The 26,366-nt window shown below is 49.5% G+C and overlaps 1 protein-coding gene across 3 annotated transcripts in view; it reads left to right on the top strand.

Moving 5' to 3' along the window:
• The window catches only part of ST8SIA5 (ST8 alpha-N-acetyl-neuraminide alpha-2,8-sialyltransferase 5), a 41,279-nt gene that overhangs the window by 907 nt on the left and 14,006 nt on the right, over positions 1-26,366 (top strand). For 2 of the 3 annotated variants that reach the window (XM_077346721.1, XM_077346720.1), the window contains exons 2-3: positions 17,707-17,814; positions 23,282-23,374. In XM_077346721.1, the coding sequence (XP_077202836.1) occupies positions 17,707-17,814; positions 23,282-23,374 (201 nt within the window). The remainder of the gene's footprint in view (positions 1-17,706; positions 17,815-23,281; positions 23,375-26,366) is intronic. The other variant, XM_077346722.1, reaches the window with a different exon arrangement.

The following is a 26,366-nucleotide window of genomic DNA, read 5'->3' as shown; positions in this document are numbered from 1 at the left end:
ATCAGAAAACAGACAACTAAAGGGGAACCTGATGTTGGTTTATACAATTATGCAGGGGGTGAAGAGATTTGACAGAGAACATTCTCCTGCTCCCCATATTCTAGAACTTGAGGGCATCTCATGAAGCTGATGGGTAGTAGGTTCAGGAGGGAAAAAAGGAAATACCACTTTACACACACAGTGATAAACAGGCGGGATTTGCTGTCTTAGGATGCAGTGGTGGCCCCAGGCATAGACAGCTTGAAAAGGGGATTAGGTAGATCCATGGAGGAGAGGTGTATTAGTGGCTGCAAGCTATGGTGACTAAAGAGAACCTCCATGTTCAGAGGCACTAATGCTCTGAATCCCAGAGCCAGAAAGCAGCACCAGGGGATGGCCTTGGCCTCTATGCCCTGTTGTTGGCTCTCGAGAGGAACTGAGTGGCCTTGACCACTGTGTAAGACAGAGTGCTGGACTAGATGGACCCCAGTCTGATACAGCAGAGCTCTTCTTAAGTTCTTCCTACCTACCTACCTACCTACCTACCTACCTACCTACCTACCTGACCTGGAGAGAGCCAAGCTGTCTGGCGTGGAACTTAACTCTGCAGCCGTGTAGACAGAACTCAGGTTGTCCACGCTTGGGATTTGTTATTTATTGACCTTATCTTGCGGCAAATGGCACAGAGTTGAGGCAGCCCCATGGCCAGGCTGCCAGAATGCAAGAGAGCTGTGGGACCAACCAGCGGCAAAGCATACACGATGCAAAAATGTCACAGAGGGATTTGCTCAGGGGCCACTATGGGAAATAAAAACTATTTTTTGTGGGGGGGGGGCGGGGGGAGAGCAGGAGCAAAGGGAGACTAGCAGAGACCACAAGAAGAGATCCTGGAGATTTGCTTAGATGCATACCGGACTGAATGCAGAGAGCCAGCATGGTGAGTTAAGAGCAGCAGCCGAGTTTGGAGAACTGTGTTTGATTCCCTGTTCCTCCACATGCGGCCTGCTGGATGACCTCGGACCCAGTTCTCTCAGAGCTCTTTCAGCCCCACCAGCCTCACAAGGTGTCTGCTGTAGGGAAGCGTAGGGAAGGTGCCGTTGAGTAGTGAAAAGCAGGGCATAAAAGCTCTTCTTCTTGTTGCCTAACCTCCCTTGCAGGGTAGTTGTGAGGATTAAAACAGACAAAAGAGGAATATTATAAACCACCCTGTGTTCTCTTCAGGAAGAAAGGCAGGGTATAAATTAAGTAAATAATAGGAATGATACGATGGATGCTGAGAAGCCCAGGATACTGTTGAGCCATTTGGGTACTAACAAGCAGGAACGAAAAAGCAGCTCGGCTCTCTCAACTAGTGTGGTGTCATGGTTAAGAGCGGCAGCTCCTAATCTGGTCAGCTGGGTTTGATTCCCCACTCCTCCACATGCAGCCAGCTGGATGACCTTGGGCTAGTCAGAGCTCTGATAGAGCTGTTCTCACAGAGCGGGCCTGTCAGAGCTCTCTCAGCCCCACTTACCTCATAGGGTATCTGTTGTGGGGAGAGGAAGGGAAAGAGATTGTCAGCCACTTTGAGACTGGTGTCCAAATTCCCTAATCCCCCATGCTGACCTCCCTAAAAGTGGTAGATGTCATACCTAGCTTGGGGAGGGGCCATGTTGCTCTTAGCACTGACCTCAACTGAAGACCTGGTGGAAGAGCTGCATCTTGCAGGCCCTGTGGAACTGCAAGAGCTCCATCAAGGCCCTCAGCTCTCCCGGGAGCTCATTCCACACATTCCACCCAGTTGGGGCCAGGATCCAAAAGGCCCTGGCCGTGGATGAGGCCAGGTGTGCTTCCTTAGGGCCAGGGACCTGTATGCGGATTGAAAGGGAAGAACGGGCTATAGGGAGATATTGGGGTGGGGGTGGGGCATTTGCTAACACGTAGAAGTAATTCCTAAGAGCCTCTTATGGCACAGAGTGGTAAGGCAGCGACATGCTGTCTGAAGCTCTGCCCATGAGGCTGGGAGTTCAATCCCAGCAGCCGGCTCAAGGTTGACTCAGCCTTCCATCCTTCCGAGGTCGGTAAAATGAGTACCCAGCTTGCTGGGGGGTAAACGGTAATGACTGGGGAAGGCACTGGCAAACCACCCCGTATTGAGTCTGCCATGAAAACGCTGGAGGGCGTCACCCCAAGGGTCAGACATGACCCGGTGCTTGCACAGGGGATACCTTTACCTTTACCTTTTAGAAGTCATTCCTGGTACTGCTGAGAGATGAGATAATGGAACGTGTTTTGGGGTCAGGTCTGGCATTTTGCCCCATGGTTGATTAGGTTCTATTGCCCTCTTTTCTGAGGAAGACTTAACACCTTGATAGTTAGGAGTCCAAGGATTTGGCAGCAGCCAGGATGGCTTGAACCTAAAGAGGGGGGAAACACACTGCATTTCAGCTTCCTGGGCCGGGGTTGCCACGTCCTGTCCCATCCCCCGGCCACCAGGAAACTCCAGGAAATTTGGAGATGGAGCCCAAAGGGGACAGGAGGACCTCTATGGGGCACAATGCTACAGAGCCCCTCCAAAGTGACCATTTCCCCCAGTGGGCTGGTCTCTGTTGTCCGGAAGTGAGCTGTAATTCCGGAGGATCTCCAGGTCCCACCTGGAGGCTGGCATCCCTATTCCTAGCTAGCATGGGAGAGCAGTTTAATTTTGGTTTTAGATGGGGGAAAGACTGCCCTTTTGAGGGAGGGAGAGAGAGAGAGAGAGAGAGAGAGAGAGAGAGAGAGAGAGAGAGAGAGAGAGAGGGGTGTAGAAATACATGTTGAGATGTTTCTAGCAGTTAGTGTTTTTGGATCCCATCTTGTACCAAATGACAATTTCTTAGACCAGGGGAGTGCAGAATCGAACCCAGCTCGCCAGATTAGAAGTCCGCACTACTAACCACTACACCAAACTGGCCAGCTGGCAGGGGCTCCTGGGAATTGTAGTCCATGGACATCAGGAGGGCCGCAGTTTGACTACCCCTGTCTTAGACGATGTGCCACATCAGGTATATATGTGTAAGTGATGCTGTTGTGTGTCCATGGGTCTGCAGAAATGGCTCATTTAGCTTGGCCGACACATGAGGAATCTCAAAATCCATCGCTCCGTTCCATGTTTGGAGATTGCCCATTACCACTGAGAGCCAGTTTGGTGTAGTGGTTAGGAGTGCAGACTTCTAATCTGGCATGCCGGGTTCGAATCTGCGCTCCCCCACATGCAACCAGCTGGGTGACCTTGGGCTCACCACGGCACTGATAAAACTGTTCTGACCGAGCAGTGATATCAGGGCTCTCTCAGCCTCACCCACCTCACCGGGTGTCTGTTGTGGGAAGAGGAATGGGAAGGTGACTGTAAGCCGCTTTGAGCCTCCTTTGGGTAGGGAAAAGCGGCATATAAGAACCAACTCTTCTTCTTCTCTTCTTCTAATCCCCCCCCCCCCGGTCCCTTCACAACTGTGTTGGGAAGCTCTCCACCTTGATTCATCCACAATCGGGGCTATTTCCCTATTTCCCCTCGGCTGTCCCAGTGAATATGTTGGATTCAAACCCCGTTGCACCTTAACAGACCGACAAGAGTCTTGGGGGTAAGCCAGGCTTTCTCAACCTCACCTGCCAGGCTTCTTAGCCTCACCTGCCTCTGGGGGTCGTGAGGACTGAGGGAGGGAAGTCAACGGTGCCCCATCCTGCCAGTCTCTTTGGGGGAAAGAAAAAGGAATAGAGGAAACCGGCAGCAGCGCAGTGGAGAATTGCTCATTAGTGCATCGGCTAGTTCTTTTGGATCAGGCTGAATTCTTTTAGCACCTACATGAATGCCCTAGTTCGGGGGTGGCCAAACGGTGGCTCTCCAGCTATTCATGGACTACAAATCCCATGAGCCCCTGCCAGCTGGCCAGTTTGGTGTAGTGGTTAGTAGTGCGGACTTCTAATCTGGCGAGCCGGGTTCGATTCTGCGCTCCCCCACATGCAGCTAGCCGGGTGACCTTGGGCTAGTCACAGCACTGATAAAACTGTTCTGACCAAGCAGTGATATCAGGGCTCTCTCAGCCTCACCCACCCCACAGGGTATCTGTTGTGGGGAGAGGAAAGGGAAGGCGATTGGAAGCCGCTTTGAGACTCCTTTGGTTAGAGAAAAGTGGCGTATAAGAACCAACTCTTCTTCTTCTTCAGTAATATCAGGGCTCTCTCAGCCTCATCTCCCTCACAGGGTGTCTGTTGTGGGGAGAGGAAAGGGAAGGCAAATGGAAGCCGCTTTGAGAATCCTATGGGTAGAGAAAAGCAGCATATAAGAACAAACTCTTCTTCTTCTTCTTCTTCTTCTTCTTCTTCTTCTTCTTCTTCTTCTTCTTCTTCTGGTGGCATGGGCCAGAGAATCTTGTGAAAATGGGTTAAATTCTGTTTCAAAAGTAAACTTCAGAGATTAATGTGTAATGGCAGGAGACGGCAATGAGAAGCAACAGCCATCCCATTCTGCCTGGCCTGCTGCTCTTACTAAGCCTCCGAGCAAGATGCTCTCTGGCTTCGTGTCGATCATCTTGAGAGGGGCTCTGATATTCTATCCTGAAAAAGAATTTCAAGCTTTTAACCTTGGGGGGGGGGAGACAGTCACTATACAGTATGACTATTCTTGCCCCTTTTCCTCGTTGAAGAGATGCCCCTGTTGGCATTTCAGCCAGACACCGTTACTGGTCTAAAGCAGTTACATGGTGTGGGCATCCAGTGCCCTCAAGTTGCTTCCTTATGTCGACCCTACGTATGAATGACCTCCAAAACATCCTGTCAATAACAGTTGCTGACTGAATGAGCCAATCAGTCTCATGTTGGCATTCCTCTTTCCTGGTGCCTCCAACTTTTCCTAGCATTATTGTCGTTTCCAGTGAGTTTTATCACAACCCAAGTATGATAGCCTCAGTTTAGTTCTTTCCGCTTCTAGGGAGAGTTTGGCCTTTGGTTTAATTCACAACTCACGTGTTTGTCTTTTTGGCAGACCACTGTATCTGCAAAACCCTCCTCCAACGCCACAAGATTGTTGTTATTATGGCGGTGGTTTATCATTTTTAATCAGAGACGCTATATTATTAAACGGACTGTAATTGTGCATGGGAACTGGGATAGGATCAACTTCTTTTTACAGGGAAAGATCTGGTGGCAGCTTAAAGGTTAGCGCAGTTACCGAGTTACACGATTTCACGCTTCAGCCCTGACTTTCACCAGAGCCGTGCCAAGTTTACCCGCCACAGACGGAAATAGATATTCGCGATTGCCACGTATCCCCCAAGGTTAACCTTCCTCCTAAGGTTATCCGAGGGACGACTGATTTACGCTCGGCAAAGTAATGTTTATACCCAACAAAGTTCTGGTGGTGCAGAAGCAGATTTGAGTCGAAGAGCGCCTTAGAAACTAACAAGACTTTTTTTGGGGTGGGGGGGTATGATCTCGAAAGCTGATCCCCCAAATATCTTGTCGGTCTCTCCTATGGAGTTACAAGTCTTGAAGCGTTTTGTTCTTTTGCAGACCGTCACTGCTTAGAAAGGGAACTTTTTTGCATGCTTGCAGAGATCTTTATGGGGTTCTAGGGCAGGGGTAGTCAAACTGCGGCCTTCCAGATGTCCATGGACTACAATTCCCATGAGCTCCTGCCAGCAAACGCTTTACGACAGATGGGAACGGTTGCCAGGAATTTGAGCCCAAACCACGTAGAGAGTTAGGCCGGCTCATTAAAACGATTACGCAGGGTGCGTCTGAGTCTATTTATTACCTGCTGTGAGATCTTGTGTGTGGGCTGATGAAGGACTGGCCACAACCAGTGTTCAGGGCATGGAGACTTTATGGATTATTAATGAGCATGTCTACTACCAGTAATGTGAAACTATGTTGTCAGGCGCATAGCTGGGTTGGTCTGGAGCAACTGAACAAAGTTTGAGCCCTGGAGCACCTTTGAGACACCGAAGTTTAGTTCTGGGGAGAAGCTTTCATGTGCATGTGCTCTTTTTCAGACAGAAGAAGTGTGCATGCACGCAAAAGCTTACATCCAGGAGTAAACATTGTATGGTTTTGTACAGTTTTAGGTATGCAAATGAAGTCTTTGGTTGGAACACGGTTGGGGTCTTGCTCCAAATTTGGGCACTGTCAGGACCTTTAATTCGAAATCTTTAGGATGCTTAGGGCTGATCCTGCGTTGAGCAGGGGGTTGGACTAGATGGCCTCTATGGCCCCTTCCAACTCTTTGATTCTATGATTCTATGAAAAGTTTGCTGACTGTCAGCTTAGATCAGTGGTTCCCAACCTTCCTAATGCCGCGACCCTTTAATACAGTTCCTCATGTTGTGGTGACCCCCAAACATAAAATGATGCAAGGGTTCTTTCACAGAAATTAAACCAAAACTGACCAAGGGCGTGAAGATCCGTTGTTCACGATTGTATATAAACTGGTTTTTTCCCGTGGTTTTCTTAGTTCAGTTCTGCCTCTTGTCCCACCAGGCCGATTTCGCTCTTTTCCGCTGCTCCAGACAGACGAACGCGCGCGCTCTCTCTCTCTACCCCACAAGGCTGTTGTGTGGATGGTGGTCCCCTGCCCAAGCTGCTTGCCCTGCTGTGATGCCTGTGAAAGGGTCATTCGACCCCCAAAGGAGTCCCGAACCCCAGGTTGAGAACCACAGGCTTAGAGCATTGGGAATGTTGGTTCATGTATGTTTGCAGGGCTGGAGATATCCAGATCGGGGGCTGGGGGGGGGGTCTACCGCTTTGGGCTTTCTTTGTAAACTGCCCAGTTTATCTGCCGCCTGTAAGTCACAGGTTCGCGGAAACCTGACCAGTGGAATTTGAAATTTGAGTCCAAGGGGAACCTTTAAGACCGACAAAGTTTTATTCTAGGTGTGAGCTTTCGTGCGCATGCGCAGTTCCTCAGACAATGAAGGACAGAGTAAATTAGCAGTTGTATCTGCATTGCACTGTGATTTCCTATTTCATTGTCTGAGGAAGTGTGCATGCAGATGAAAGCTCAGCTAGAACAAAACTTTGTCGGACTTAAAGGTGCCGCTGGACTCAGATTTTCTTCTGCTTCAGACCAACACCTGAATCTATCTCAGTGGAATCCTAATATGTTCTATATTATTTGTGAACTGCCGTGAGCCAGCTTGCTGGGAGCGTCAGTCTATTAACTGAATGAATGAATGAATGAATGAATGAATGAATGAATGAATGAATGAACGAACGAATGAATGAATGAATGAATGGACGGAAGGACGGAAGGACGGAAGGACGGATGGACGGACGGACGGATGAACGAATGAATGAATGAATGAATGAATGAGTCAAGTTGTACCTGTCTAAACCTGCTGATTTCAACAGGCATAGAAAAGTGGTATTCCCCTTAGAGTTGCCAACCAGAGTCCCTCAGTCAAACCGTTGATGTCCTACAAGCTGCCAGAGCAAGCTCAGCTTGCAGGACACATTTTCCAAAGGCAATGCAACAATTGGCTGGAGAAGGCTTTTATTTCAATTACCGTATATACCTGTATATAAGCCGAGGAGGGTTTTTTCAGTGTGAAAAAAGGTGCTGAAAAACTAGGCTTATACACAAGTATATAGGGTAATATGTGGGCTTGAATGAGAGAGGAGTTCACAGTGGACGACTGGATTTGCACGCAGAAAGTCCCAGTCCCTTGGAGCAGGGATTGCTCACTTTTGCTTCCAGGAATGCCCTGGAGAACAGGTGCCAGTCCAAGAAGACAATACTGAGCTCAGTTTGGCATGGCAAAGCTGCACTGATGCCAAGTGCCCAATGTGCACAACCCCCCTAGTAGGTAGGCACACACACAAAAAAAGAGTACCGTTTCAGATTCGGCCCGAACCGATTTGAGCCGAATCTGAATCGCACGAATGACACTTTACTTTTTCTGATTCGGCCGAATCGATTCAGCTGATTCGTAAAAGTTTCAATTTCCTTTTTTCCTGTGCATAATGCACATGCTTCCCCCCCCTCCCAGGAAGTGGTGAGCAGATAGAGCCTGAGGTTTCCCTTGTTGCCACCTTTTGCGCCATGTGATAGACGCCGAAGCCGCTTGCAGTGATGTGACCATACCAACTGCCCTCCCCACATGCCACGTTGCATACAATTTGATGCATGGATGTGCTCTTGGTGTCGCAATACGTGAGGCCTCTCTCTCGTTGGAAGCAGCCCTCTGCACGTCCCTCGGAGTCCTTTCAAGCTTTCGCCGCTTCCCTTTGCCACCAGGAAGAAGCTTAAATTAAAGCCAGAATCCCCGGTGAAACCTGAGGCCTTCAGAAAACAGGAGGGTTTCACGTTCTTCTACGCCAGGGGTAGTCAAACTGTGGCCCTCCAGATGTCCATGGAGCATTCGCTGGCATTCGCTGGCAGGGGCTTCTGGGAATTGTAGTCCATGGACATCTGGAGGGCCGCAGTTTGACTACCCCTGCTCTACGCCTTCTATATACAATCCTTTCCAATCCTTGCTGATTTCTGCATTGGAACGGAAACAGAGTCTTCTGGATGCCCAGAAAGGGGGCCTGCCTGGATGACAGCCGTCTCCAGCGACCGACGGTCCCAGTGCAAGGCCACGCACTTAATTGCTTCTCTTTAAATAGCTGTAATTTAGGCGATTATGAAACCAAACGTCTCCGGAGCCAGCTAATTGGAACGGAGGATGAAGACGAGGTTCAGAAAAATAGCCCTGTTGTGTTAAAAATGGACCCATAGTTTCAAGCCTCAAGCTCTAGGGGTAGGGTTGCCAACTTCGGCTGTGATTTCCTGGAGATTTGGGAGCAGTGCTTCTAGAAGAGGGAATTCAGAGAAGGATGTGTCCTCAAATCTATAGCTGGGGTGGCCAAACTGTGGCTCCCCAGATGTCCATGGACTACAATTCCTATGAACCCCTGCCTCTGCTGGCAGGGGTCCATGGGAATTGTAGTCCATGGGCATCTGGAGAGCCACACTTTGGCCACTCCTGATCTAAGATATACTGTAGAGCAGGGGTAGTCAACCTGTGGTCCTCCAGATGTCCATGGACTACAATTCCCATGAGACCCTGCCAGTGTTTGCTGACAGGGGCTCATGGGAATTGTAGTCCATGGACATCTGGAGGACCACAGGTTGACTACCCCTGCTGTAGAGCTTGTCCTCTGAAGCTACCATTTTCTCCAGGGGAACTCATCTCTGTCGTCTGGAGATCAGCTTGAATTTAGGGTGAACTCCAGGCCCAACCTGGAGGTTCACATCCCTACTAGTAGCTTTGGTTCTCCTTCATAAGGTTCCTCTTCTTTCATGGAGCTCAGAAGGGTATACAATGCTCAAGCGAGGTAGGCCCAAAACCACTGAGGGGGCTTCCTATCTGGGCAGGGATTAAAATCCAGGCTTCCCTAGTAATGAACTACCACCACTGAGGGGAGGGGCCATGGCTCAGTGGTTGAGCATCTGCTTTGCACGCGGAAGGTCGGGGGTTCAATCCCTAGCATCTCCAGTTGAAAGGTTCAGGTGGCAGGTGACATGAGAGGCCTGAGAAACTTCTCAGTCACTCCCAGTCTAAGGAGACAATCCTGACCTTGATGGACCGAGAGTCTAATTTCGCAGGAGACATTTTCATTGATCAAGGGGCTGTGTGTGGCTCCAGAAAATCCCAGGTTCAATCCTCGGCACCTCCAGTTATAAAGGGCCAGGTTGGAGGTGATGCGAAATACCTTGGAGAGCTGCTGCCAGTCTGAGTAGACAATACAGATCTTGAGAGATCAACAGTGTAAGGCAGATTTATGTTCTTGTGTTTATGGGGAAGGGCCGTGGCACAGTGGAAGAGAATCGGTTTGGCATGCAGAAGGTCCCAGGTTCAATTCCTGACATATCCAGTTAAAAGGATCAGGTAGTAGGTGATGTGATAAGACCTCTACCTGAGACCTGAGATAAGAGCAGCTGCCGTCTGAGTAGACAAAACTGGCCATAATGTCCTGGCTCTGTATAAGGCAGCTGCTTTTGTCTCCATGCATACTTATGGGCAAAATGACGCAATCTATACATCCGCTCTGCACACGCCTTAAGCTTTGCAGCTGCGTTTTGTGCTGCGGAATCCATTTTTGTTTTAAACTCCAGGAATTAAGATCTTGAATCCCTTCACAGGCTGTCCATATTCATATGCAACTTTCCACCCCGGTGTTTTCACTCATTTCTGCTGCTGGCGAGATTACATAATGCTCTTTCCACTGTGGATTTTTCCCCCCCTTATAGGCGGCGAGGGGAGGAGAGAAAAGATGGCAAGCCCTTGAACTGTGATTTAAAACTGCTGAAAATGGCAGGCAGGCGCTCATGGTCTGATCGTTCCCCATAAGCTAGTATATTTGGCTGTGAAAAGAACCCGCCAGATATCCTGTAATGTATATCAGCGTTTCTCAGCTAAACGGCAGGCCTGATAGAGGGGGACATTTTCTTCTGACTAGTTTGGGGGAGGTTGTGTTTTTTTGTGGGGGTGGATTGGTAAATAAAATAAACCAATAATGCTCTCCAAGGTATTTTTTCCAGTTGTCGTTCTTAGACATTTCTAGACTTGACTTTCCTGCTGTTTTCAAGAAGTGCCGTCCTTTTTAAAGGGTAGATTCAAATGGGTCGCCGTGTGGGTCTGAAGTAGCACAATAAAATCAGAGTCCAGTAGCACCTTTAAGACCAACAAAGATTTATTCAGGGCGTGAGCTTTCGAGTGCCAGCACTTAATTCATAGCCTGAGGAGTAGTCCTTTTTAAAGCAGTTGATAAAACCATGCGGAAAACAAGCTTCTCAAAGCCGTCTTTCAAAAAAACAACACTCCAACAAGGTACAAGGTAGGGGGGCTGATTTCCAGGTGGTTAAGGTTGCGGGACAGTCCCCTATACAGGGGTGGCCGAACTGTGGTTCTCCAGACGGCCATGGACTACAATTCCCATGAGCCCCTTGCTAGAGGCTCATGGGAATTGTACTCTGTGGCCATCTGGAGAACCACAGTTTGGCCGCCCCTGCCTCATGGCGTTTTCAAGGCAGGAGAGGAAGGGAAGCGGCTGGCCAGTGCCTGCCTATGCAGGAGGTGGCTCCCATCCAAGAACGGATCAGAGCAAATGCCACCTAGCTTTGGAGATTGGACGAGACGGGGCTAGCTAGCCCGCATCGTCCAGAAATGCACTGTTTTTGCATCTGACGTGCTAAACACCCGTCTTGACCCGTGACACAGGAAGCTGCCTTATAAAGATTCCAACCATCGGTCCATCAAAGCCAGTCTTGTCTACTCTGACAGGCAGCTGCTCTCCAGGGTCTCAGGTAGAGGTCTCTCAGGTCACCTGAAACCTCATCCTTTTAACTGGGGCGCCCGGGGATTGCACCTAGGACCTTCTGCAGGCTGAGCAGATGCTCTACCACAGAATCATGGTCCCTTCCCTTCCTCCAAATGGGTGTTACAGAGATAGTGTTACAGAGGCAGAGATAGTGAATTGCAGGAATCCTGGAAGAAAAAGAGGAGAAGAGTCAGTTTTTATACCTTGCATTCCATTACGCACGAGAGTAATTACTCAAAGCAGCTTACAATCGCCTTCCCTTCCTCTCCCCACAACAGACACCCTGTGAGGTCGGTGGGACTGAGAGAGCTGTGAGAGAACTGCTATGGGAGAACAGCTCTAGCAGGACTGTGACTAGCCCAAGGCCACCCAGCTGGCTGCATGGGGAGGAGGAGTGGGGAATCAAACGTGGCTTGCCAGATTACAGGCCACAGCTCTTAACCAGGACACCTCGCTGGCTCTCTGGGGTTACGCCAGGCCTTTCTGTTTCCACCTCGACTGGGATTCCTGACGTCGGGCTGCCTACTGGAGGGCAACCGTTGCTCTCTTTCTGCACGTGGCGCACAGACCAAATCTGCATGAGGTCGGTAAACAAGGCACATGTGCTTGAAACGCAGCTTCTGTTGCACAGACCCTTGAAATGAATGCTGGGCTTTGGACCGTGATGGCAGCTGAGAGATCATGTTTGCCTTCGAGGTCTTCCCCTTCTGCAGGGTCAACGTTGCTAAAAATAATTCTCTGTCAGAAGAAGGGTCAGCGTGCCTTCCAGTTAGCTGGTGGCTTTCCAATGATGAGTGGGCCGTTGCTGTGCCCTATTAGGCATTCCCTCCCCTTGTCCCAAACAGCAAAATGTTCCAGGTCCCTTGTTATGGGATTTAGTTTTCTTTGGATGAGAGAAGGATTACTAAAGAGTGACGGCAAGGGATCCGTGGCTCAGTGGTAGAGCATCTGCTTGGCATGCAGGAAATCTCAGGTTCAATCCCCGGCATCTCCTGTCCAAAAGAACAGGTGGTAGGTGGGGAGGACCTCTTGAAGGGTCCAGTTGAAATATTTCTTCAAAAACGAGAAATGGCTTAAAACCACTTGAATCAAAAGAGCAGTGAAAACATCAGGTGGGTCACTGTGTTCGCGTAGAGCAGGGATAGGCAAACTGCGGCCCTCCAGATGTCCATGGACTACAGTTCCCATGAGCCCCTGCCAGCAAACGCTGGCAGGGGCTCATGGGAATTGTAGTCCATGGACATCTGGAGGGCCGCAGTTTGACTACCCCTGGCTTGGAACAACAGAACCAAGTCTGAGTCCAGTGATACCTTTAAGATCAACAAAGTTTAATTCCCCAGGGGTTGGGGACTGCTGTTCTAGTGTGTTCCTCAACTGTCCACCCAAGGGGCAGGGATTCCCGGTTCATACTTCCCCTGAGCACTGGTGCCGTCGTCCGATACCTGTAGCTTCCTTGGGACAAAAATACAATCGCTAATCAGTATTGGATACAACCAGGAGTTCTCATGCAATGGCCAACCACAAACTATACATTCACCTAGAAAGCTGTAGTAAAATTCAAAACAAGTTGCTGGAAGACTCTTGCCTTTTAATGAAGAACTGCGCATACCTCTCAATCTGTGCAAAAATGTGCACTAAAGATCTTTCCAAGCCAGCCTTTTTCAATCTTTTGACCGTGGAGGAGCCCCTGAAATAATTTTTCAGGCTTTAAGGAGCCCCAGAAGCTTACAGCCTTGACTCTCCACCATGGGAGCGTTTTTCGCCTAATTATATTTCAAGTAGATTAACAATTTGACAGAGCACATTGAGTGAATATATTGAATTGATTAATACCACTTTGTGGAGGACTCATTTTTGCCACTGACAAAACGATTGAAAATGGAGTATAATCGAGAGACCGTTTTGGCGGAGTCCAGGTGGAAATTAGAATAATAAAGAGATAACAGAGACTCTTAAATTTTGATGAAGCCATTGGACAGATTCTTTTTTCAGGAAGTGATGTCAGCTGGCCACGCCTCTCTGCCATGCCCCTGGAAGTGACATCACCACCCATGTTGACAGGCAAGCTTGAGGAGGAGTGAAGGAGGGAGAGATAGGAGGTGATATAAGTTGGGAGTAACCACAAATCACTCATTCTTAGGAGGGGAAGCAGTAGAAGTAGCCAGTTCTCTGGCTTGTGGCCGAATCCATTAAGGCAGGAGGGGAAAGGCTGTGGACCCCCTCAGGAGCTCCTGTGGACACCAAGGGGTCTGTGGACCCCTGGTTGGGAAGGCTTGTTTGTACATTGACATTTTGCGCAGTCAGTGCCTTAATTTAAATATTCTTAGCGATTCCAGAGCTTCATGGTCCCTGAACACAGGTTCTTTTGCGATCAGTTAATTGCAAAACAACCTGTGTTTTAGGTTAGGACATTGATGATCTTGAATTGCTAAGAATATTTCAATTAAGGCGCTGATTGCACAGAATGCCAAAGATTTGGCTTTAGTGAATACTTTTTGCACGGACGAAGATCTTACAATCGAAACTTAGGCACAGTTCTTCGATAAAAGGCAAACTTGTTTTGAATTTTATTACGGCTTCCTAGTTGAATTTGTCGTTTGCGGTTGACCGTGACCCGGGAACTTCTGGCTGTGTTCACACTTGAATGGTGTACCCCTTTAATTTCAGTCACTGTTGGATACCGGTCCATGCTCCATGCGTGTCCTTATGAAAAGCATAGTTAGACGTGTGTTGGTGTATCTCCCCCCTCCCTTTTGAGTGAAATCCTCTAAGCACCACCTTGACCCAATTTCAGTTATCTGGTAATCAAATGCAGATATACCTTGATCCAGAAGGGGGGGTTAGTTTGGGACTGTGTGAAAGCGGAGAAACGGAGTCAGCAAGGAGTAATTCCATTCTGCGACTGACCCTGACCTTGATCTCTCCGGGGCCTCCTCTGAGCTGTCACCGGGCAAGCAAGACAACAGATGTCATGACCCCTGTGCTCTCCCTTTCCTTGGGCTGGGCTCCAAGGGGAGATCAGCCAGACTAATTTGGGGGGTTGGGTATGCGTGTGGCAAGATGCGTCCTGCAAGGAAAGACTTAATGTGTTTGCCGTAGAGACGGCAGAGAGCACGAGCGTTCCATGAAGTTTTGCAGATGTCAAAGAGAGTTCAATTAAGGATGTGGAAAGGAATCCAAAGGCTTGTTATGTAAGAAGTTTGCGCGGTGGCCTTATACTGTCAGACTATCGATCTGGCTCAGGGCTGGTTCCAGGTTTTGGTGGGGCGCTGGGGAGAGTTAGCCTCCCCCCCTATGCCCACTGCTAGGCTCTGCCCCCACCTTTCTCTGCTCACTCGCTCTCAAACGTTCCATCACAGTTGTCCGTGCTGGCTGCACACCATGTGCCTGTCTCCTACGGGGCTGGGCAGCGTACGAAGCACAGGTGACAAAATACTCACAAGTAGGCAGTGGGAGAGAACCTGACCTGGGTAGCCCAGGCAAGCGTGATCACGTCAGATCTGGAAAGCTAAGCAGGGTCGTGCCTGGCTGGCGCTGTGAAGGGGGACCTCCGAGGAGTTGTTGCTTCCCTACTGAATCATGGTGCTTTTATACAACTTCTGATCTTTCCTGGAATCTTTGGTTTGCTGCAATGTTTGGGGAAATATTGCCACAATGCCCAGGTGGCAACCAGGGGGACGAGAAAGAGGTTGTTGTTGTTGTTGTTTTTTGCAGAGTTTAAATATGAAAGGAGGGCTGAGCACCAGCTGCTTACAGAAGTAATAGTTTTATTGAGAACTTTGTAAAGGAGAGAGGAGAGAGATAGTCTAAACCAGGGGTCCTCAAACTTTTAAAACAGGGGGCCAGTTCACGGTCCCTCAGACCATTGGAGGGCCGGACTATCGTTTTTTTTTAAAAAAAACTGAACAATTTCCTATGTATACTGCACATATCTTATTTTGAAGATAAAATGAAGAAGCCTCACCAGTGCCCATATTGGTGGAACTCCACTTTTATTTCAGGCTCAAACTGGTGTGGTGTGGGAACCAGCACAATTACAGAGTCGGTCCCTCCACCACCATTCCAGTTCACACTACCCTGTGCAAACTGCACTGCGATTTGTGAACTCGCATAGGAATCTGATTGCATAGGTGAGATTAAGACCCATGCAATCAGATTCCACTGCAGGAAAAAAGAAGGCACATATGCCTTTTTTCTTCCAAATTTAATGTGAGTTCAGCCATACAAGCACATGGCTGAACTCGCACTGCTCAGAGATCACAACAGTGTGAACTAGGGCTTACACAGCACACAGCATACAACATCATACACAACTGAATAGCAATCAGAATATAAATGCAGTTTGGTGTAGTGGTTAGGAGTGTGGACTTCTAATCTGGCATGCCAGGTTCAATTCTGCACTCCCCACATGCAGCCAGCCACCTTGGGCTCACCACAGCACTGATAAAGGCTGATCTGACCGAGCATGAATCTCAGGGCTCTCTCAGTCTCACCCACCTCACAGGGTGTCTGTTGTGGGGAGAAGAAAGGGAAGGCGGCCGTAAGCCACTTTGAGTCTCCTTCGGGTAGAGAAAAGCGGCATATAAGAACCAACTCTTCTTCTCCTTCAGTAATCTCAGGGCTCTCTCATCCTCCCCTCCCTCACAGGGTGTCTGTTGTGGGGAGAGGAAAGGGAAGGCGGCCGTAAGCCACTTTGAGTCTCCTTCGGGTAGAGAAAAGCGGCATATAAGAACCCGCTCTTCTTCTCCTTCAGTAATATCAGGGCTCTCTCATCATCCCCTCCCTCACAGGGTGTCTGTTGTGGGGAGAGGAAAGGGAAGGTGACTGTAAGCCACTTTGAGACTCCTTTGGGTAGAGAAAAGCAGCATAGAAGAACCAACTCTTCTTCTTCAGTAATCTCAGGGCTCTCTCAGCCTCACCTCCCTCACAGGGTGTCTGTTGTGGGGAAGGGAAGGGGATTGAAAGCCGCTTCAGATTCCTTCAGGTAAAGAAAAGCGGCATATAAGAGCCAACTCTTCTTCTTCTTCTACTGTCAATTAAATTGGGTTTCCTACTCCTTCGCTGTCTGCAGAGCTGGATTAAGTTCCCATGCAATAACACTGAGCACTGACCATTTGCATTTCCTCTGAGCACTGACAATTTGCATTATCATTGTTATGCCACCCACCTAGAAACCACCCCAACCAACTAACCAACTTCAAAAAAAGGCTCTCCTTATGTTAAAAAAAAATCCTAATTGTTCTAACGTGGTGGGGGGGGTGGGTCTCTCTTCGGAGGAAGGCAGCAAAAAGAGCTTGGCAAAAGAGATCCGACAGGAAGGTAGGGGGGGGGGTAAAGATTAAAATCCTTGCAAGAGCAGTTTTTCTAAGGCAGCCGCTGTGTGCTGCAGACCCTGCGCTGCGTTGTAAACCTCATTTTCCTGTTGCTACTCTTAGCTCAAGCCAACTAACCAACTTAAGAAAAAAGGCTCTCCTAACGTAAAAAAAAAATCCTAGCTTGTTTTTAACCTCGATCAGGCAGCCGCTGGCTTTCCACAGGCACACTCGTTATCCCTCCAATCACGCCAGAGACAGAGGAAGAATGAAGAGACGGAGAAAAGGCGGGACTCAGAGATTGCAGCTCAAATTTCACACATGCGCACCGCAGGGAGTCGGCTGCTGACAGGCGGCTGGAGGGAAAAACACCCGGCGGGCCAGATAAAAATCGTCCGGGGGCCGGATTTGGCCCGCGGGCCGTAGTTTGAGGACCCCTGGTCTAAACTGTCTAACTGACTGTCGAGGAGGGAATCGGGGGGAGGATGTGCTCAAAGGAGCAGGAAGTCTCCAGTTGAACCGATTTGGACACAAGAGGAGATGATTTGAAAACATCAGGAAGTTCCTAATCTAAATATGCTAATTATATATCTTCCTGGTGCCCCCTGTAGGATATTCTACATATCCTGTTGAATCATGCACACTACACGTCTTGCATTTCTCAACAGAAAATTCTGTTCTTCCTGGTCCCAAGAACAATGGCACAATTTCCCCTGGCCTATTTCCCCTCGGTAGCTAGTCTGCTACCATAGGACTTTTTATTTAAAAACTGGCAATTGACACAATCATCATAACACTATATCAGACCCATTTTGCACGGTGGCGGCTGCGCCAGGCTGCCTGCTGGCGAGCAGAAAACTCCACAGTTTACTGTGTCCCCATGAGGACACATTTCAGTGCTCAATCCACTTTGGTGCCGAAATGTCCCCCTCCCCAACTCTATGATTCTATGATTCTAAGAACTTGGGAAACGTTTCTAGTAGGTATGTACACAGATAGAGCCTGAGGTTTCCCTTGTTGCCAGCTTTTGCGCCATGTGATAGACGCCGAAGCCGCTTGCAGTGATGTGACCATACCAACTGCCTCGTTTTCTTGCCAGTGGGTTGCAGTTTAGCTGGCAGAGTGGCGAGGAAACGGCCAACTGGACCGGCAGCCTCAATTTCACGGATGGCGGAGCTCTGAAGAGCGGCACTGACCCAGGCACCAGGTACCAAGACCCCCAGGGGTGGACAGCGGAGGGGAGGCTGGCCACTAGCCTGCGCATGATCTGTGACGGGGGCTGTGGCCCTATGGCAGAACAGGTGCTTTTCTTGCTCTGGGGCCTACGTTCATTCTTTTGTTCAGCAGTCTCCAACAGTGTGGCCACCAAGTGCATTTAGAACGTGGACAGGGCCTGATGGGGGTGTGTCCCCTGCCAGGCTTCTGATTGGCTGTGCAGATCAAAAGCTACAGAACTTCTGCCTAAAATGCTGAAGAGTTGCAACGAAAGTGGTGGCAAACCTTGCTCCCAGACGTTGCTCCCTCCCTGTGCCCCCCACCCTCCCTCAAAAGTCTAAGGATGCCTGCAGGTTCAAAAAGGTCGGGGTCCCCTGCTCACATTCAAAACATCTTGGCTGTAGCAGTCGTGGGAAGGACCACCTGAGATCTAGCAGAGCCGCTGCCAGTCAGAGCGGACAATCCTGACCTAGAAGGAGCAATGATTAGGGGCGGGCGATTCGGCTTGGATAAGCCTGCAAAAATTTGCATCGATGCTGATTCGAGTACTTTGGGGGCTTATAGCCAGCATGAGGGAGGGGTTAAGAGCGAGGGCTTCTAATCTGGGGAGCCGGCTTTGATTCCTTGCTTCTCCATGTGCAGCCATCTCACTGACCTTGCTCTAATCACAGTCCTTATAGTGCTGTTCTGACCAAGCAGTCCTGTCGGAGCTCTCTCAGCCTCCCCTCCCTCACAGGGTGTCTGTTGTGGGGAGAGGAAGGGAAGGTGAATGTAAGCCACTCTGAGACTCCTTTGGGTAGACAAAAGCGGCATATAAGAACCAACTCATCTTCTTCTTCAATAATATCAGGGCTCTCTCAGCCTTACCTCCCTCACAGGGTGTCTGTTGTGGGGAGAGGAAGGGAAGGTGATTGGAAACCACTTTGAGACTCCTTCGGGTAGAGAAAAGCGGGGCATAAAAACCAACTGTTCTTCTTCTTCTAATCCCCTGTTCTTCTTCTAAACCCAGGTGCTTGTTGTAGGGAGAGGAAGGGTGGGAGATTGTAAGTCACTTTGAGACTCATTTGGGTAGTAAAATGGGGGGGGGATAAAAAACCCCCAGCTCATCTTATTCTGTTGGTTAGGGGAAGTCTCTGATGTTGAGATATTCTCAGCCCCTAATTCAGTGGCCTTAAGAAAAGCCCCATCCCGGCCATCTGCGGCACGGCTCCCATCTGTCCACACAAAGCGAAAGGCTCCAAGCTCTTAAGGAAAACACAGTTTAAATCATAAATATTATTAGCAGCAGCAGATGCCTGGCTGCCAGTCTCGGGGGAGACTGTTTTACCCGGCATATCGGGCTCCTGCCAGCCAACTGTTACATTTCTGATATCGGTCACGGGAGAACTCTCATCCATGTCCCAACTCAGTGGGCGACCCGACACCCCGCTTTGCCACCGCCCCAAGCACCTTCGGGTTCTTCTCCGGTGAAGTGATGCCTGCCAATGGGAGCATGAGATGATTTTCCTAACCTTCACCATCGTCTTGCGAAAAGACTCCGGGCTTCTCAGCAGGCCGACGGCAAAAGACGCTGCGACCCGGAAGAGCCGTGAATTCTCCAGCGTATTTTGGGAGATGACTCAGGAACACGATGAACCAGAGGGTTGATCTGTCCGGCGTTACCTGATCCGGCCGGCATCTATTCGTGGAGATCCCTGATCCTTAGATCTGAGACCCCCTGAACTGGAGGGCCCAGCAACTGAACCTGCAATGCCTTGTGAGACAAACTCTGTCTTTGCCACTGAACTGTGGCTTCTTCCAAGATGTGGCTAGGAGGTATCTGCCTTGTGGCTGCACATGCGCGTCTCCAAAAGGTCACTCAAATGAGCCTTTTTCTTTTCCCCTTCTTTCAGGCTTCATCAGCAATCCCCTCCACCTCCTTAAAGAAGAAGGAAGTTTATAATTTTTGTTTTTCTCTGTCTTACGGAATTTCAAAGAAGCTTATTCTCGTCTTCCTTTCCTCTCCTCCCAGCAGGCACTTTGTGTGGCAGGTGGGGCTGAGAGAGCTCTGAAAGAACTGGGGATGGCCCAAGGTCACCCAGCAAGCCTCATGTGTCTCAAAGCGTCTGACAATCACCTTCCCTTCCTTTCCTCGCAATAGACACCCTGTGAGGGATGTGGCTCAGTGGCAGAGCCTCTGCTTGGCATGCGGAAGGTCCCAGGTTCGATCCCCGGCATCTCCAGTTAAAAGGACCAGGCAGGAGGTGATGGGTAAGACCTTGACCTGAGTGCTTGGCTCAGTGGCAGAGCCTCTGCTTGGCATGGGGAAGGTCCTAGGTTCGATCCCCGGCATCTCCAGTTAAAAGGACCAGGCAGGAGGTGATGGGTAAGACCTTGACCTGAGTGCTTGGCTCAGTGGCAGAGCCTCTTCTTGGCATGGGGAAGGTCCTAGGTTCGATCCCTGGCATCTCCAGTTAAATGCACCAGGCAGGAGGTGATGGGAAAGACCTTGACCTGCCTGGCTCAGTGGCAGAGCCTCTGCTTAGCATGCAGAAGGTCCCAGGTTCGATCCCCAGCATCTCCCATGAAAAAGACCATGCAGTAGATAATGAGAAAGACCTCAGTCTGAGACCTGGATGGCGGCTGCCAGTCACAGGAGACGACTGGCCTGAATGACCGAGGGTGGTATTCAGGAGAAGGCAACTTCAGCCTATTGCATGAGAGTAGCTATTCGAGGGTGGGGGGGGGGGACAATTGCACAACACAGCTGCCTGTTCTTCAGCTGGAGTCGCCTGTCAGCCGCAAGTCAGTCTGGTTTTGCTTCAGCCTGCAGTGAAACTCGACTCCTCTTGCGATGGGAATCCCTCATGGCCGGCGGAGGCCTCCAGCTAGGTGACTTTGGTGCCGTCGACAGTGTGCAGGGAACGGAACGGCCCTCTCGTAATGGCTAAGATGACAGTTGCGTTTTCATGCTGTTTTGTGGCTCTGCGTTCAGTGTCCAGCTCTGGAAGCAGCAGACACTAACAGACCCTTGGCAGAGGCAACAATCTCCTGCCTTTCTCCTCAGTGGGGACTAAAAGCAGCCTACTTTTTCCTCCTTTCTCTCCTCGCTTTTATCCTCACAACACCCCTGGGAGGTAGGTCAGGCCCAAGAGAGTGTGACTGGCCTGAGGTCACCCGGTGACCTTAGCATGAGGGGGGATCCAAACCTCAGTCTCAGATAACTGTCACTCTTGACCACTAGATTACGCTGGCTCTCTTCCTGTCAGGAGAGAAGACGCATCACAAGTGGAGGAAAAGTGGGGAATCAACCCTGGTTCTCCAGATTCGAGTCTGTCATTCTTTAAACACTGCACCACACTGGCTCTCAATGAAGTAGTAGTCGGTTCTTATATGCCACTTTTTCTCTATCAGAAGGAGTCTGAAAGCAGCTTACAATTCCCTTCCCTTCCTCTCCCCACAATAGACACCCTGTGAGGGAGGGGAGGCTGAGAGAGCCCTGAGATTACTGAAGAAGAAGAAGGTTCTCATATGCCGCTTTTCTCTACCCGAAGGAGTCTCAAAGTGGCTTCCATTTGCATTCCCTTTCCTCTCCCCACCACAGACACCCTGTGAGGGAGGGGAGGCTGAAAGGACGGCTCTGTGAGAAAAACACTATCAGAGCTGTGAGTAGCCCAAGGTTACCCAGCTGGCTCCTTGTGGGGGAACAGGGAATCAAACCGGCTCGCCAGATTAGAAGTCGGCGCTCCTAACCCCTACACCAAGGTAAATAATTGAACTTACTACAAAAGGAAGCCCATCTGTATCTTCCAGTTGTTTGAGAGGCTAAGAACACCAGCCTGGGTTTAAGTGCTGCCGAATGAAATGGAACTGACTTCTGAGTAGACCTTCTTAGGCTTGATCCTAACATCAGGGCCTCCTAGGGCTGTGGGAAATCAATGACGTTACATAACAGGAGAGGTGAAGAGATGAACTGCCTTTTTATACCCCACTTTTTACTACCTGGAGGAGTCTCAAAGTGGCTTACAAGCACCTTTCCCTTCCTCTCCCTACAGCAGACACCCTGTGACGTGGGGTGAGCTCTGAAAGAACTGAGACTGGCCCAAGGTTACCTTGCTGGCTGCATGTGGGGGAAGATTGGGGAATAAATCTTGGTTCTCCAGATTGGACGCTGCCCCTCTTAACCAAAACACCATGCTGGGTCTCCTGGAAGACAAACACTTCAATGATCTTTTTTCATGAGCTTCTGGAGGGATCTGGTTGCTTTGTGCTGGGATGCTGGAGTTTGCACTCAGGATGAGAGCGTTTCTCCAAGGCTGTCCCCCAATTGTCCTAGAATTCTGTATTCCATCGTTCTGATGCTCTGCTTCTTGGGGGGTTTCTTTGCCATCGAGGTGCAGCCGATTTATGGCGACCCGATAGCATTTTCCAGGCAAGGGGATGTCCACAGGTGGTTTGCCGTGGCCTGCCTCTGCCTAGCAACCCAGGCCTTCCGTGGTGGCCTCCCATCCATGCACTAGCCAAGTCCAACCCTGTTAAGATCTAACAAGATGGGGCATCCAGGTCAGGCAAAGGACAAAACTAACAGGCTTCCCCGAGAGGTGGTGGGTTCTCCATCTTTGGAGATTTTAAAACAGAGGCTGGAGAGCCATCCGACGGAGAGGCTGATTCTGTGAAGGCTCAAGGGGGTGGCAGGTGACAGTGGATGAGCGATTAGAATGTGAGTGTCATGCATAGTGCAGGGGGGTGGGCTAGATGACCCAGGAGGTCCCTTCCAACTCTATTATTCTATGATTCTAGAGGTGGTTCGCCATTGCCTTCCTCTGTGTAGCAACCCTGAATTTCCTCTGTGGTCTCCCACCCAAATCCTAACCATGGGCAACCCTGCTTGGTTTCTTCTGGTGGACCTCCTGATGGCACCTGAGGTTTGACCAATGTTTGATAGAGTGTTGGGCTGGATGGGCCACTGGCCTGACCCAACATGGCTTCTCTTACGTTCTTAAGAGCAGAGGTCCATCAGTGGCTCTTTGCCCCAAGGTATAGATGGAACACTCTGCCTGGGGCAGGGCTGCTCTGTCTTCTTGGTGCTTGGGGGCCACAGTGGGAGGGCTTCTGGAGTTCTGGTCCCATTGGTAGACCTCCTGATGGCACCTGAGTTTTGGCCACCGTGCGACACAGAGAGTGGGACTGGATGGGCCACTGTCCTGATCCAACATGGCTTCTCTCATGTTCTTAAGAGGGAGAAGTTAGATGCATGCACTTTTTTTTTGTTGAATTGCCTTTCTGGAATGCAGCCTGGGTATTTGAAAAGAGAATGTCATTTCCCCAGAACTACAACACCGAACTAGGCAGAAACCCAGAGAACGGAAAAGTACAATTGTCTTCAAATATGGCTAACTCCACCAGAAGCGTGTTGTTTGTGCCCCCGAGGATGGGGCTTTCTATCTGTTAATTTTGTTTGAAACCTTTTTTCTCCCCAGGTACTTTGAATTTTATGAAGGTCCCTTTGACTACAACTCGACAAAATGCCTGGAACTGAGGCAGGATATTATTGAAGTGAAGGTGCTCTCGATGTAAGTAGCATGGCGTTGTGCCTTCTCTGGCCAGTCTTTCCAGGGCAGTGGGGTGGATCCTGCCCCTATCCTGCTACTTCTCTGGTGATGGATGTCAGGATTGGCCCGGTGGCTGTGCCTCCTGTCATGATCCTTCGGGAATGCCATTTGTCAATGAGCTGTTGAGGGCCCTTGTCATTCTGCGGATTGTCATCTGTCAGTGGGGAGCAGGCCTGGGAAAGCTAACTCATAGAATCATAGAATCATAGGGCTGGAAGGGACCTCCTAGGTCATCTAGTACAACCCCCTGCACAATGCAGGAACTCACTTTAGAATCATAGAATCATAGAGTTGGAAGGGACCTCCAGGGTCATCTAGTCCAACTTCCCGCACTATACAGGACACTCACAACCTTATCGCTCATCTGATTGTAACAGTTTTTATGGCTTTGCGTTGCTTGCAATAAAGAGTTGGGTTTTTATACCCTGCTTTTCACTGCCCAAAAGAGTCTCGAAGTGGCTTACAATTGCCTTCCTTTCCTCTCCCCACAACAGGCACCCTGTAAGGTAGGTGGGGAGGAGAGAGCACTGAGAGAACTGTTCTGTGAGAACAGCTGTAACCACTGTGACTGGCCCAAGGTTGTCCAACTGGCTGCATATGGTGGAGCGAGGAAGCAAACCCAGCTTGTCAGATTAGAAACCGCCACTCTTAAGTACTACACCAAGCAAGCTCTCTGCTTTGTATGAAGGACATTTTGGGTTCTGCACCAGGGATCTCAGGGGCTAGGTAAGACTGAACCCGACATTAGGGAGAAATGAGATGTATGGGCCAGTTATCTCCCATTTCACTCTGGTAGTATCATGATGCATCATAGGTACCATATACCCTGGGGATCTGGATGCATCTCCTGCTATGTTTAAATCTAAGTTGCTTCCCTCCCCCTGCCTATAAAGCCAGTGTAGTGGTTAAGAGCGGCAGCTTCTAAGCTGGAGAAATGGGTTTGATATGCAGTCAGCTGGGTGACCTTGGGCCAATCGCAGTTCTTTTAGAGCTGTGGTCACTGAGCAGTTCTCTCAGAGCTCTCAGCCCGACCTACCTCACAGGGTGCCGGTTGTGGGGAAAGGAAGGATAGGCAACTGTAAGCCACTTTGAGACTCATTCGGGTAATAAAAAGCGGGGCACAAAAAAACCCAGCCGTTCTAGGTTGACTTTACTGGCTCCTTCAGGCGGGTGGCTGTCCGTGGATGAATCGGCACCCTCGTGGGTTTCTGGGGCTACCAAATCACCACCTTCCCCATTGAGAATCATCCCCCTTATCTGCACAGTCTCCTGCCTGTTCCCCCTCCCTTTTTGGAATCTTGTTTCCCTCTGCGCTCCTATTTTCTCCCTTTGGAAGATTTCCCAATTAGCACGCTCTGGTGGTCTCAAGAACAAAGTGACCCAATTCTTTAACAGTGATTTCTGGGAAATCCTAAACCATGCCAGTTTTGAATATTAACTGCCCCTTCTCTTGCCAGAGCCCAAAGAGCCTCATTGTAGACCAAGCTGGACACAGGAAGGCGTGCCAGGCGATTTTTGAATCTGGCGTGACCCAGAGAGGGAGAGATTATTTCTTTGCACGGTTTCAAACATCACCCCTCCCAGCTGTAGAGAGGACGGGTCTGCAAGAGCCAGCCTGGTGTAGTTAAGAGTGGCGACCTCTAATCTAGGTTTGATTTCCCACTCCTCCACATGTAGCCGTCTGGGTCCTGTTAGAGCTGTTCTTGCAAAGCAGTTCTGTTAGAGCTCTCTCAACCCCATCTGCCTCACAGCGTTATGGGGAGAGGAAGTGAAGGTGATTGTAAACCACTTTGAGACTCCTTCCGGCGGTGAAAAACGGTATAAAAACCAACCCTTCTTCTACTTCTTTCTGAAACACGGATCTGATGAATTGGGGCTCTCACCCAATAAAGCTCACACTGGAATAGAGCCATGTTATGTCGTGGTTAAGAATGTGGGACTAATATCTGCAAGACCCAGGTTCGAATCCCTTGGCTTAAACACAGCTCTCTCAGCCTAGCCTACCTCGCAGTGTTGTGGTGAGGACAGAATGGCCTCCCATTGCGGAGAAAGGCGGTCTATCGATTAATGAACAAATTTTGAATCCCGCAGCACCTTTAAGACCAACAATGTTTTATTCAAGGTATAAGCTTTCGTGTGAACGCATTGTATCTGAGGAAGTGGGCATGCACACGGAAGCTCATACCTTGAATACAATTTTGCTGGTCTTAAAGGTGCTGCAAAAGAGCCTCTTGTGGCGCAGAGTGGTAAGGCAGCAGACAAGCAGTCTGAAAACTCTGCCCATGGGGCTGGGAGTTCGATCCCAGCAGCCGGCTCAAGGTTGACTCAGCCTTCTATCCTTCCAAGGTCGGTAAAATGAGTACCCAGCTTGCTGGGGGGTAAACGGTAATGCCTGGGGAAGGCACTGGCAAACCACCCCGTATTGAGTCTGCCATGAAAACGCTAGAGGGCGTCACCCCAAGGGTCAGACATGACTCGGTGCTTGCACAGGGGATACCTTTATTTATTTATTTATTTATTTATTTATTTATTTATTTATTTATTTATTTATTTATTTATTTATTTATTTATTTATTTATTTATTATATTTATATACCGCCCTCCCCGGAGGCTCAGGGCGGTTTACATAAGATCAAACAACAGTACATAAAACAATCTATAAACCTTTAAAGGTGCTGCGGGACTCAAATCTTTTTCTGCTGCTTCAGACCCACACGGTTACCCGCTTGAATGTATCAGTAAATGAAGTCAATTTAAGATGCCATAAGACTTTTGTTTATTTTTACTAAAGCGTGAGGCATGGTGTGAGAGGAGTTTTGCTGTTAATGGATGAGCAAAATCCTTACTCTTGGCAGGTGAGGTGTGAGCACAAAGCATATCTTAAGGGCCCTGTGGGGTGTATGTCTGAATGTGCATACATGTGCAAGTCATTGCAGTATCCATAAATGTCTTT

This window comes from Paroedura picta, chromosome 7 (genome assembly GCF_049243985.1).
Source record: "Paroedura picta isolate Pp20150507F chromosome 7, Ppicta_v3.0, whole genome shotgun sequence".
Classification (NCBI taxonomy): domain Eukaryota; kingdom Metazoa; phylum Chordata; class Lepidosauria; order Squamata; family Gekkonidae; genus Paroedura; species Paroedura picta.
The sequence above is the reverse complement of the archived record's forward strand: the minus strand, read 5'-3'. Positions and strand labels throughout refer to the sequence as shown.